Source organism: Bactrocera tryoni, chromosome 5, assembly GCF_016617805.1.
Source record: "Bactrocera tryoni isolate S06 chromosome 5, CSIRO_BtryS06_freeze2, whole genome shotgun sequence".
NCBI classification, from domain to species: domain Eukaryota; kingdom Metazoa; phylum Arthropoda; class Insecta; order Diptera; family Tephritidae; genus Bactrocera; species Bactrocera tryoni.
Window position 1 is genome coordinate 5457773 of NC_052503.1, and position 14425 is coordinate 5472197.

The following is a 14425-nucleotide window of genomic DNA, read 5'->3' on the forward strand; positions in this document are numbered from 1 at the left end:
ACAGAAAGTTTGCAAAAACGAATATTTAAGATAAATTCACAGAATAATGTGAATAGTATGTGTATGTAAGTATAGCTGTATGTATATAATACTGTTATATTGGTGTATATGTTTATGTAGTTTAAGTGCAGAATACAAGGAAAATATTGAAACTCATATGAAAAGTTATCTATATTTGTATCATACAATTTAAATAAATGTCTGTGCAATAATGTTTATTAAATGTTAAGTACTATTGTATATGAGAGAATTTTAAATTTTAAGACTAAATGTGCTGTTAATTAAAAATGGAAAATATTTACAAATGAATAAAGAAACTGAAATTTAAGAAAAGCTTGTTTAATGTGATTAGATGATGTGGGTTGATTGGGTTGAGTCTCAACAGTGTAGAGCTAGAAGCTGGCTTAATGTTGATGACATTCCTCTCTCACTTTATTTACGAAAAAGTTTACACAAAGGTTACAGCGGCTCTCATCGGCATATGTAGTGCCGCAAAGCTTACTACCGCTCTCAGAGAAGCAGAAGATATAGATAATAGTAGTGTGCCTAGACGCTCCAGAATTCTCGCACACTTCGACTCCATTCCGGATTACTTTGTTTACCGTATCGTCGAGCGTAACTCGAATTGTCTTTCCTCCACAATTATATTTGCTGCGGTAGTATTTGTGAAAAGAAACTGCTGTAAGAGAGAACCGGTGAACTTTTTAACATTGAGTTAAGGTGTCGAGTGGTTTGTCGGGCATCGTTTTTTAAGCAGAGTTGGCACGCAGCCACATCAGACGAAATACTATCCACTCCGGTAGCAGGGAAACAATACTAGATTTGTGTTCATCACAGTGAAATCGTGGTGTGATTACAAATATAGGAAGTTGCTTGGAAAGAGACGATGTAGGATCATTTTAACACTTTCGAGATCAAAGCAAATGTTCATAAGATCAAACTCAACTGAAATATTCAGGTGTATTAGCGCGAATAAAATACAGCGAAGCAGCTGGCTTCAAGGCACTTTATCTAGACTAAAAATCCAAGAGTTTTGGTATCAGAAATGATTGTGTTTAACAATAATATTTCCAAGAACGAATTTAATGGCTTTGTCAAAGCAAAACAATATTATTCACATGTATTTTCTGTAACTTTTTTATAGAATTCTTACATGTGAATTTCACCAAGATGCGTAAAGTAGTGGAACAATTTGATATTTTTTCTCTTCACTCGCGAAAAGTAATTAGTTTTCTATAAGTTTCCCGTCCGTTGCTTAGGTGGATTAAAAACATACCCACCTTCTTCCAGTACCATCGTTTAAGATAAAAAAAAACCCAAAGTTATTTAAATGTGATTTCAAGGTTTTGTTTATTCATCTTCATAATTTCCAAATTAGTTTGACCCTCTTCATGAATTTCCCAAAGTGAATTCAAATAAAACCGCCAAACCATAAATGTGTAAGGAAGATAAAACACACCTTTAATGGCAATAAATCTCATTTAAATAAGCATATTGGAGGCAGTTCTCGCGCAAAATGTAAATATAAAAGTATTATTGTATGTTATAATAAAATAGAAGGGATGAAGTTCATTTAACAAAACACACGCAGATAAAAATCCACGCGCCCACATCAAGAAGTCTTGTGTTCAGCTGTGCCCCGCGGCGACGTAACGACGCAGCTTTCGACGGTGACACTCCATTTAATCTTAAATCTTCTTAGCACGACGCCACAGACAGTAGTAGCCCAAAATGTGGAAGCCAAAGTAAATAGCCACAATCGCCAGCAAATTTCGGTAGAGGTTCGACTCATTAAAACTGTATTTGTCCAGCACATCCTGGCCGGTGTGGAAGCACGGCAGGTTCTCGCTCTCCTCGAAGCAGGCTGCAAAATAGGTTAAGAAAACATTCGTGGAATGAGAGAAACCAAAAAAATATGAAACAGGAAATTAATTACCATTAAAAAATGTAGGGGCGCTGGCGCTACGGGTCTAAGTGAGAGTGAGGTAGAATTGTGGGAGTGGGAACGCTTATATGCAAATAAGGCGAAGCAGCTTAAGTAAATTTTAAATTGGCAAAAATACGCCGAGCCAATGGCCGTTACAAGCGCAGCTAAGTAGGCCAGTGGCGACTGAGGGAATGTGAGGCAGAAAAGGTAGAACTTCGCGCCGAATATATGGTAAAGCAAAGAATAAATACATAAACTTCAGCCAGCCAACACGTTGAAATTAATGAAATTTAAGGTGAAATTATGGACGCAGGTAAACAAGACTTTTACATAAGGTGCAGAAGACGTGAAGTGAGGAAAGAGAGAGGGCAAAATTTAGGTTAGTGAAACATGAAAATATGGAAAGCATTAAATAAATAGAAATTTGGTTTAAAGTAGGAATTAACTAAGTGCGTAGTAATATTTCAGTTATAAATGAAATACACTTCAAATAGATTTACGATAAACTCTCGGTATATGTAAGGTTTTGATGCAAAACTTAAATTTTATTCAAGCTGTTGTGTAACTATAGATGAAAGTTAATATTATTAGGGTGGCGTGTTTTTTATAAAGTCAGTTGGGAAAATATTAAAACAAAATTAATACAATCAGCAATTGAATGCGTCCGTCCATCTATCTGAATTAGCAGTAACTTGATTAGAACTTAAGATATCATGACAAAACTTTGTGCACATGTTCCTTGGCAACCTGAGGGTGCCGGTAATCGGACCAATTGAAAATCCATAAATTGCTACTATTAAGCCGCAAATAAGTCATAAAACTGTATTTGATGCAACGAATTGCATTACTGAGAGGTACCTCTGGGCTAAAACACTTAAAAGAGTGGGCGTGGCACCACCCACTAGTAAGTTAAATGTAGAACGTAACAACCCAAAAACCTATGCGTTAGAAAATTGTCCTTTCATTATTGTATAATAAGCGCAGTTCGAAATGCATCACAACATGTCATTTTGGTCTGGAGACATAACGGACCATACTATTATTGAAAATGAGGTGATTTAACATAAATATATATGTATATATTTTTTGGGGGTTATTGAAAACCAAAGATCTATTACAACAGGCCCACATCCAAGCTGCTATAAAGGGGGATCAATGAAATTCAACAACTTTTATGCAGAATAGTTATGGAAAATTTTGACAAATTAGTGCGGACGTGTATGGACTTGGCTAATGGAAAGCCATGGAGGCCAATTACCCGATGTGTGTTTTATTTATTTCCTATCTTAAGTTAATTTTCAAACCCCCTAACCATTCAAGCTACACATATCGCCCAAATTTGCACAGACAAATAATTTTGAACCTCTTACGACAGTGTGAAAATATGTAAGTAGGTAAAATCGGATAATAATCCCATCCACTCCTTATATAACGGTTTAGTTGAAAGCTATAAAAATGCGGTATGAGTGTTTCAGGGACATTCAATATAACACTCAAAAAGGGTACACGGGGGCTTAATAGAAGCCGGCATCAAAATTGGACAAGGAGCGAGGCAAAGTTCAACTTTAGGTAAAAAAGCCATATCTACGCGCCTACTCAACCAATTTCATCCAAATTCAGAATAGTACGATTTTCAAAGATTTGGTTGACACTACTCTTTATATGTTATCTGAGGTATCATAATGAAACTCAGAGAGCATCTTTTTTGTAAATAATTTGTAAGGTAATGTGCAAAGTAGTGGGTTAAAACTATATATATGTAAAAAAGAGTTGTGGGCTTGGCTAAATGTAAGCAAACGCATTACTGACCCAAATGTGAACAAAGATTGTTGACTCGGCTAAATTTAAAATAAGGTTTTGGACTTGGCTAAAAGTAAACAAAAGGGTCATTGTCCTCACAAAATGTAAACAAAAGGGTCAGTGAGCCCAAACGTAAAAAAGGTTGTTAACTTGGCTAAACATAAACAAAGGTTGAGGTATTGTCTAAATGTAAACAAAAAGGTCATTGGCCTCATAAAATGTAAATATAGGGTCATTGACACATAAAATTAAAAAAAAAAGGTTCACTGACTATAAATGTATACTAGGGTTGTGGACTTGGCTAAGTGAAAGGAATGTGGTTTTGGCTAAATGTAAGCAGAGGGGTCATTGGCCACATAAGACGTAAGCCAAGTTCTGTCATTCATCGATCTTTTTTTCAAAAAACTGCTCATTATTCGAAACCGCCGATAACGGATCACTATAACATATAGCTGTCATACAATGCGAGCGGTAAAATTCAAGTCTTTGTATCTACTTTTTTTGACAAGATATTTTCTTGATATTTGGCATGGACTATTGTCCTGTTGCCTTGGATATACATAGCTGCCATATAAACTAATCTTTTAAGAAAAATATGTTTTTATACCCTTTTATGCTATAAGAAATGCCACTGTCAAGGTTATTCGAGCTTCGTTGGAACTGTTACGTTAACTTTTTTCTTGTTTTATGAAGTTTTTAATTAACTTTCAAGGTTCTACTAATCTAAATAGTGTAGCACTAAAAGTCCAATTATTCTTACAAATAAGAAGTTGGTTGAGAGCGTCGTAATATTTTGGTTTCACATTTAAACTTAGTATTTTTAAATATTGTTTTTTATTTTTAAAACTTTGTTAATATAAATTATCCGTTCTCTCTTTTTCGTAACTCCATATATTTATATTAAAAAAAACGAAAAGTTCTTAAAATATATACACACACCCTATTACTAAGCAAAAAAAGTATGTAAATGTAGGTCGCGCAAATATGATGCAAATAACTCAGTGCAAATATGAATACGCTCAAGCATTATTGGTGTTAATTTAAAAATAAACTTTTTTTAATATGCACATTCATACTCACTGATGTTTTGGACGCCGGACCATTGTGCAATCGTCATCGCTTCATTTGCATATAACATCCATGACAGGAATTGTGTCCAATAAAACGCCATTGGCAAAGTGCTGCAAGTTAACCGCAAACATATGTACACACACGTCTCATTAAATATTTATTTGCATACGGGTATATAACCCAAATAAATGTATGTGTGTGCGTGTGACAAGGGAGCATGTTGGGCAATGATAGCAACTCACCTAATTTTAATGAAAATTCCGGATGTTATCATGAAAATGTAATCGACGGGCACCAAATAAGCCATGGCCAAAGGAACTGAATTGAACGCTGTGGAAAAGAAGCAGCCGCAGGCTGTTGCAACATTCATAACCAGAACGATTGATATGGCCGTTATGCTGAAGGCGAAGAATGTGGCACGCAAACCGGTTATCCAATAGCAGATTATAACGAACAGTAACGGCTCAATGATCATCCCAGGTAGCTAGAATGGATAGAAAGGTGGTCAATTCACTAAATATGAGTTTTCCATATTATTAAGTTCACATTCTTGTAAGGCTTCTTCCAAAAAGTAAGACCTATTTTAGAAGGCAGGCTGACACTTACCATCGCCAGTATATTGGCCACATAGTATTGTGCCGTCGAATACATTCCAGAACGTGTTTCGCGTAGAAATAGTGGGAAACCCTGTGGGAAGACATTCAAAACGGAATACATCGGATGATAGGTATTTTCGGAAATCATCACGAACAGTGCGCCCTGTACGGCCTGCACACCCAGCTGTGAGACCGTTATAGTGCCGGCAAAACATGCGCCTATAATAACGGCCATAGCCATTTTTTGGAAAAATCGCATACGTTGCACCGTCGGATCACGCATCAACGACAACGAAGCGCGATACCAAATCATATGGAACTTCTTGTACCAAGCAGCCGAACGAAAAGTATCTACCTCCACGTCGAAGGGATAGTCACCCGTCTGCGCCATATGAATCTCCAGATTAACCAGCATATCGCGTTGTTTAGCCGCGCCGCTGACGGCAAACATATCGCACAAATGCTGCGCTGAACGTTGAGAGGCCTGCTCATAACCCGGATCCGTGGCCAACACGCCAATCAAGAAGTCCGCCGGATTATAAGCCTCCGGACAGTGATAACCGTTCTCAGCGAAAAAGTTGAGCGCATTTTGTGGCGAACCAGTGAAGGCCACACGCCCATCGGCCAAAAGTAGCACATTGTTGAACATGTCGAAAAGCTGACTGGAGGGCTGATGTATGGTGCACAATATGGTAGTGCCCTTTTTGGCCAGATCGTAAAGTGTTTGCACCAATTGTTGAGCGCTAAACGAATCTAGACCGGTGGTGGGCTCGTCACAGAACAAGATGACCGGATCGTTAAGCAGCTCGACAGCGAACGCCAGCCGCTTGCGCTCTCCACCTGACAACATTTTCTTGTCATCGCCGGAGCCGATGTGTGTGTGTGCGACGGATAGAAGACCGGTGCGCTCCAACAGATCGTTTATAATTTCCTTGCGTTCGCGACGACTCACACGACGATCCAAACGGAGATGCGCCTGCAAGAAGTAGGGATAACAATAAGTAAAACGGAAATCTATATAAATTTAAACTATGTGAACTCACCATGAACGTCATGTGCTCCAGTACGGTTAAAGTGTCGATAAATAAATCATCCTGATATACGTAGCCGCTGATACGATGCATAAATGGGCCAATGCGACGGCCGTTTATCAAGATATCACCCTGAACAATAGTGCCGGCTAAAGATAGCGTGCGTGAGATAAAGTTCAATGCAAACGGAAATAAGCCATATCACTGTTATCTTAGGCATATTCATGGACATACAAGATACACAGCGTTAGTTGAATGAGTCTAATGTTAAGGTCGAACGTTAGGGGTGTCCTTTTTAAAAGATCTATATACGTTAATTATGCATACTTTAAAGTGCCATTGATCTGATGGAAAGAGTTTGAATTGAGTTTCAACCATTCTCTGAGATCTTAAATTTAAAGCATACAAAACACAGGATGTGCAAGAACTGAAGTCGACCGTCCTTCCCAAGCGACATCTCTTAGCTCTATGGGCTCTTGAAAAGTTCCAAAAAGATTCGACGTTTTCGAGTCAAATTGTGTCCAGCGATGAGACCCATATTTCTTCAAAAATGATACCGGTCCAAAGCGACCATTATCGCGCCATGATAACAGACTATTTGATGCCAGAAATTGATCCTCGTGATCTCAGCAACATTTGGTTTCCACAATCAATGAATCTATTAAGATAATACTTCGGTGAGCAAATAATTTCACCTCTTGGGCCGGTCGATTGTCCACCAAGATCATGTGATATCACATGGACAGTCTATGCGAGCAATCCCGCTTCGTTTTAGGTCTTGGAGCAAAACATCAAACGTGTCATTCACCAGTTATCAGTCGAAACGCTCGAATGAGTCATCGAAAATTGAAGTCAACGGATGGAACATCTGAGACGTAGCCGCGGCCAACATTTGAAGGAGATAATTTTCAAAAAATAAATGCCAAAGAATGTTCTTTCGAATGATAATAAACATTCCCCATTAAATTTGAAGTTTTTGTGGGTTTTCCTTTAAAACTTAGGGAAACTCGAAATAGATCACTCTTTATCGTAATATATGGAAACCCAATTTTATCATAACTTCTGAAAGGTTGATTAAAAGAATATCATTAAATGTGATCTCGGACTTAGAAACTTAATTATTATTCTTATTAAATCTGGCCTATCTAAACAGAACTACCAAAAAGGACACCCTTAATGAAAATAATTATTTTGACATATGCATGAACATTTCACAATGTACGTATATACATATGTATATGTATAAATTTAATCTATGTGTTGCATATTTATTTACTAACCTGGTTGACGGAAGGCGAGTGTTGACATCAGTGTCGTCTTACCAGAGCCACTGTCAATGTAAGTAAATTATATTTCCACATTTACATATATATTGCATTTTTGTAATTAGAGAAGAATGTGAGTTACCGTTTATATGTGCACACACAAGTGTGTAAATAGAAAAAAATAAAAAAAGATAAAAAACTTAGAATACATTGACCTGCAAGCGTAAATCTCTCTACACACTCACACCCATACACACACATATTTATATATTCACTGACGTATCGTAGAATGCGAAAAGTAAATAAGAAACAATTTTATTTATTTGCATGAACATTTGCCCCACTGGGAGGCGTTCGCCATTGAAGAGCACTTCACAACAATTCCACTCGTACTGCATGGCCTTTCGGTACACAGAGGCGTTGCATATTCACTATCTAACTGTTGTTCGAGTTTATTTGCATGCTTGCGCACTCGTTCGCTGTTCATTGGCATCACTCATGTTTTCAGGTAATTAATTTTTATGTTGCTTTCAACTGCTTTTAGTGCTTATCACAACCGTTATCTCTTATGTTAGAGCATAAATAAAAAATAGCTTATGTTTGTGGCATTTAGAGAATTATCTTCATTTAACTCAGACTGAATGTGTGAACGTTTCCTAGCATGGCTTAGACGTTTAATACTTCTTTCTAAAGGAGACGTAGGATGAGAGCAAAATGCGGACGGCTCGTTATACTGTGGGTTTATGCAATCTATATTTGATGTCACCTTTTAAGAGGCAGTTCAAAATCATGGACGCTTTTTTGAATCAGGATGCGGTGACTTATTCCGACCCTAACGTCCTGTCCATGTTAAGTAAAAAACTAATCGCTTTGGCCATATCCATAACATATTTGTTTACCCTCAAATTGCAGTTGTATTACAAACTTTGTTTCAAAAAAAAAATCCCTTATTTTTGACAAAATTCATGGGTACAAATTCGCCTCGACTTATTCCGCTCTAAATGTATTGGAGATATCAATCTTTAGCGCTGTAAAACTTCACCATAATTGCATTTACTATTCTCGAAATCATTACAGTTATTTTCCGGTATTAAAAGCCAATGACTTCTTGTTTGATCGCCAACTCTTTTGCTGCTTAACCAGAAGCCCTATAAATAAGTAGTGCAGATGTAATTCGAAACTTGACCGCATTTTGTGCAACGAAAGCAAAGCAAAAGAGAAGACGAGGGAAATTGCGCGAACTCAAGAAACTCTCTTACAGAAAGCGGCAGTAACGGTTAACGGTATAGCAGAATTTTATACATGTTTTTGTATTTGCCATTAGTTGTAAATTATTTTAAATGTAATTGACTAATTCATTATGGTAATTAGATTATGTAATACTTTAAACGATAAAAATTCGTTTTCGAGATTGGTACGATCTTTTTATGTTCGTGTGGCGTTCATGTGATCTTTTTTTGGCAATTTATGTTTGTTTGGCAGTTCTTTGCCAGCGACGCGAAATGTTTCTCTCTCTATATACATATGTATTAACACGCTCCGTACCCCCAAACATTTATGAAAATATGTTCAGGCGATCCAGATCTTGAAATCCTCTCCCAACACAACGTTTTTTAAGCAGTGTTGCTAAATTTTGGACCAGTCTGAGTCAAATTTGATCTTTGGTAAATCAAGCCATTCAGTTAAAGTTATTTGTCTATTAGAAATTATGAATAATAAGTAAGGCAAATCGTTAAATTAAAATACGAACACTCGTGTAAGAGTTCTTTATTGCTCCATTTTATTACGAGCATAGATTATGTCCTGGATAAGTCTGGAAAATCAACAACTGACCAGATATTTATCATGCGACAAATCTTGGAAAAGACCAGTGAAAACAGGATCGACACACACCTCTTCGTCGATTTCAAAGCTGCTTTTGACAGCACGAAAAGGAGCTGCCTTTATGCCGCGATGTCTGAATTTGGTATCCCCTCAAAACTAATACGGCTGTGACTGACGTTTAGCAATACCGAAAGCTCCGTCAGGATAGAGAAGGACCTCTTCCAGCCGTTCGATACCAAACGAGGTTTCAGACAAGGCGACTCCCTATCGTGCGACTTCTTCGATTTCCTCCTGGATAAAATAATTCGAACTGCAGAGCTGAATTGGGAAGGCACAATCTTTTATAAGAGTGTACAGCTGCTGGCGTACGCCGATGATATTGATATCATTGGCCTTAACAACCATGCCGTTTGTTCTGTTTTCTCCAGAATGGATAAGGCAGCGAAGCAAATGGGTCTGGTAGTGAACGAAGGAAAGACGAAATATCTCCTGTCATCAAACAAACAGTCGTCGCACTCGCGACTTAGCTCTCACGTCATTGTTGACAGTCGAAGTCGTAGACAATTTCGTCTATATTGGAACCAGCATCAACAGCAACAACAATGCCCGCCTCGAAATCCATCGTAGAATAACTTCTGCCAACAGGTGCTACTTCGGATTGATTAGGCAATTGGGAAATAAAGTCCTTTCTCGACGAAAAAAGACCAAAATCTATAAGTCTCTCAGTATTCCCGTCCTGCTATATGGTGCAGAGGAATGAACGATGACAACATCTGATGAGTCGTCATTACAAGTTTTCGAGAGAAAAGTTCTGCTAAGGATTTATGATTGACATTCTTCAGCGAATTAAGATATAGCGGCTACGCTGGTTAGATCATGTCGTCCGAATCGATGAAAACGTCCCAGCTCTGAGAGTAGTTGACGCAGGGGGAAGCAGAGAAAAAGGAAGACCTCCACTGCGTGGAAAAGATCAGGTAGAGAAGGACCTGGCTACACTTGGAATCTCCAATTGACGCCAAGCAGCGAAAAGGAAGAACATTCTGGTGCGCTGTTGTGAACTCGACCATAATCGCGTAAGCGGTGTTTACACCAATGAAGAAGCAGAATGTATATAATGTCCTTTTTGGTTGCTTTAGTTTGAAAGAGACAAAATCGGTCGGAATGAGACTTTTTCTTTCTTGAAACTCCAAAATACCGATTCCGGAGTATATGTAAAACTTCAGATCTTCGAAATAATGAATTCATAAAAGATCATTTTAAGAATATATTCATAAACCTAAAATTTTTTAAAAATCTCTGCAAAATTTTATCGCAGTGAAGCACTTTCGACTATGTACTGTTCCAACGATACACGTTAAGAGGAATGTGAGGAGATCACTTTAAACTTACTTTACACAAAACTATAGCAGACTAAATATCTTTTATTTGCACTTTTTCTTTCAGCATTTGCAAATCTATTTGCTTTTGCATTTAATTACAAGCAAAACGCTTATCAACATAAGCGCAAGCTGATTTCTTCACTTCACTGACTCTACATAATCTAATACGACCGTCTAGAGGAATTCGATGCAAAACAAACAAACAGCGAAAACATCTCAGGGCTTACCAGTTAGATTATCAAATACGCTTATCTCACACATTCACACACTCAGTGTGTAATGAGAGTGTCTGTGCGCGATCGGAGATAGCAAAAGCAAAAATTCAAATTTCAAGGATTATCAAGTTTTAGAACTTTTCCATTTTCATGAAAATTAAAATTATTTTCTGCTGTTCACACACGCCATGCTAGGCCATTGGTGAATAAAGCACACGCTTCGCTCGCCGAAAAGCCGCAAAAAGCAATCTTGATGAAGGTGCGAATCACCAGTGACAAGTTAAGAGTCCTTCATTGCGCGCTGCACAAACCAAAACACACACACACACGCGCGCGCTCACTTAACTCGCACAAACAGTACCGTTACACTGGCGTATACACATGTCCACCCACCTGGAACCCATTAGCGCCATCAGATTGCCAGGCTGCACCGCACCTGTCGAGTTGTTAATGATGCGCTTCATTTTGTGCAAACTGCCGCCACCGCTCGCGCCATTCGGCTCGCCCGTCGTGTAGACGCACAAGTCGCGCCACACCAACGTGGCACCCTGCTCCGTGGGCGACCACTTGCTGTAGCTGCGCAGTGGCAGACTGCGCTCTGAACTGTTGCGCGTGGATGCGGTGCGCGGCGGCGTGGTGGAGATGTCGGTGATGGCAATCCGACTGCCTGCGCCACTCGCGCCAGGACTACCCTCGGCGCCGCTATGGCCATTCACACTGCTGCTCCTGGCGCGCCCGTTATCATTGCTGTGCTTATTATTGCCGTTGCTCGGTACTCCAACAACATCCTGCAACTCAATTTGCTCAGCAGCATCCATGTGGATGGTGTTGTTGTTGTTGCTGTTGGGGAAGAATTTCCCGTTCGTCGCGTAGTCAGCGCGTGGCGGATCAACGCTGCGAGTTTGCTCCATTGAGATGAGATTATCTGTTGACATTTTTATTGTATCCTTAAGGGATTTATCGGTTTTGTCTTATTTTTGTCACACTTTCACTTTGCGCTATTTTCACAGTAGAATCACACACATACATACACATGCACTGCTGTCCGTTAAGTGTTCATTTGCAGTAGTTAAAGGTGAAGTGGCAGCGCTCGCGTGTTTGCTTGGTACCGCGCGTGGCGAACAACTGATTGTGGGGTTTCTTCGAAGCTGCCTAGGTACCGTGTGAGGCAAACACACGGATCTGTGGAAAACATATTTAAATACAAACGTGTATATGCGATTGTACTGGCTTGCAGCCGTAGTAAGGGTGTGTGTGTGTGTGTGTCTTTGAGTAGTGTGCTTTGGGCTAAAGCTCAACAGTAAACACACGTCTATCACCTAATCCCACAGTCTGAAGATACGCCTGAGTGGTATTCTAACTGTTATATGGCTATATAGGTAGACATCTTTGTTTGTACACACTTCTCACCTGTGTAGGCCAGACAGCTTGTTAAGCAGATCTTTTCGAACCACTCAACATAACGGCAAGTTGTTTGAAACATTACATCTAGAGAGAGGTGGCTGCAACTGGCTTAATTATGATAAAACGGAAGGAGTTAACAAAAGATCACATTTATTAAATTTGAGGTATCATAAATGCTATCTGAAGGCAAGACCAACATTTTTCAACACAAATTATGAATTTCTCAAAATACAAAGGTCATTCGTTCAAGCAGTAGATAAAAGAGTAGGTGAAATGGCTCACTGGAGGCAGCCGTTAGTGCAAGTAGCTGGAACATACACGATAATTTCAACATTTTGCTTCGGGTCTACTTTGAATTAATGATCGATTAAGCACTAATCGGGCGATAAGTAACGTCCAGAGTGATTTAATGGGTCATAATGTCGAGAGATTAGCTTGCTAAATATGCAACCGAAAGCTCAGTTCGCGCATAGCAATTAATCGATGTCTTGATAAGTGACATGTTACAAATTACATTTTTTACATTCTCATTCAATTAGGAATGGGAAGACCGACAGGGTCTTGGAACCAAAGGTGTCTGAAATTCGTTTCTTCAATATCAATTTCACAATTACAGCGATGGTTTCCAAGAAAACAGGAGCAACGATGCCAGTTCCTATTTTCTTTGAAACACTTTGATGTCACTTTATACTTTTTTTTTTTTAAATATCTCTGCCATATTGAAATTGGTATTAAAAAGGTGGATTTCGACGACCTTTGGTTTCAACATAACTGCATGTCAAGTTTTTCAGTTGATTTCGGCCGAATCGGTAATGCAACTTGTTCACTTTAACTCCGATCTAGCTATTAACGATAAGCGTTTAAGGAGAAAAATTGAGCAAAGTCATCGGAAACGGAGTTATTTCGCCAAGCGTTGGAGAGTAGTGTATCAAACAAATAATCTGGCAGCACTTAAATTGTCATCTTGTGCCAGATGTCTTCCGACGCATGCGTTGTTTTGTTGCTCTCCTTTCTTTGATGAAGAAATTCATAGCAACCAAACAATTTAGTAATCTCTTAGTTTTGAGCCTTGCATTTTCTATAAACAACTATAAATTATGTCAAGTCTTTCAGAACGTAAGACTTAACTCATAAAATTTTGTATTTCCATTTCCAGAATAATTTGTCATAAGAGCCATTCGCAGTTAAGCTGGTCTAAAATGTGTAAAACAAAGCTTAGGAAAATTGATAATAGCGGTTGTACCCTTTTAATGAACAACTTGATAACTTTGTTGTTGCTTTAACATAACAATTCTTTTATAAGAGGCTAGCGAGCAGAGAAATGGCGAATCGACGATATTTTGTATTTCAAGAAACCCGGTCGTTTCATAGATATTTGAATATCGTTCTCAGTTATTCGAAGAAGTTGAACGTTTTATCCTTAGAATAAGGACTTTGATTCTGTTTTCGATTCGAAGGGATTTTTTTTATTGAAATTAGGTGTTTAACTGAGTTTAAGCCCAATTTATCGCCTACATGATTAATATGATATAAAGACCATCTACATCTGCTACTTCTCCCCACATTCCAAAATCTAACTGTATGTCTCAATAAACTGATAATAAATTGTAAATAAAATGCAAAATATATAATTATTCAGCAATATTTATTTTGTAGTTTTCGACGTAATCCTCACCAGATAAAATATACTTATGCCAACGACTTTTCCAGTCCTCGAAACACTTTTCATACGCACTTTTTGGAATGGCTTCCAGCTCCTTCAGTGAATTTTTTGTTATCTCTTCGATCGACTGAAAACAGGTTCTATGGAGCGGCAATTTCAGTTTGGTGAACAAGAAAAGTCACACGGAGTCAAATCTGGAGAATAAGGTGGTTGATCTATTTGGTATTTTATCAGGATGAGTCGATCAGAA

At 38.4% G+C, this 14425-nt stretch overlaps 1 protein-coding gene across 1 annotated transcript; it reads right to left on the bottom strand.

Annotated features, from left to right (window-relative positions):
- Window positions 1–1436: 1436 nt before the first annotated feature.
- Window positions 1437–12238, bottom strand: LOC120776408 (protein scarlet). The gene is made up of 7 exons (XM_040107032.1): window positions 11502–12238; window positions 7706–7755; window positions 6438–6574; window positions 5405–6370; window positions 5041–5282; window positions 4808–4908; window positions 1437–1864 (listed from the first exon to the last, which is right to left on the bottom strand). The coding sequence occupies exons 1-7, from the start codon at window positions 12041–12043 to the stop codon at window positions 1689–1691; spliced, it is 2214 nt and encodes a 737-aa protein (XP_039962966.1). The 5' UTR covers window positions 12044–12238; the 3' UTR covers window positions 1437–1688.
- Window positions 12239–14425: the final 2187 nt, after the last annotated feature.

What these genes read in the sequence shown, in the direction of transcription:
- LOC120776408 (XM_040107032.1), bottom strand. Translation starts at nt 12,043, where the DNA reads ATGTCAACAGATAATCTCATCTCAATGGAGCAAACTCGCAGCGTTGAT. An exon ending in GGAATTTTCATTAAAATTAG is followed by an intron (nt 4,909 to 5,040) that starts GTGAGTTGCTAT and finishes GTTAACTTGCAG; the next exon opens with CACTTTGCCAATGGCGTTTT. An exon ending in GTCCGGCGTCCAAAACATCA is followed by an intron (nt 1,865 to 4,807) that starts GTGAGTATGAAT and finishes CCTATTTTGCAG; the next exon opens with CCTGCTTCGAGGAGAGCGAG.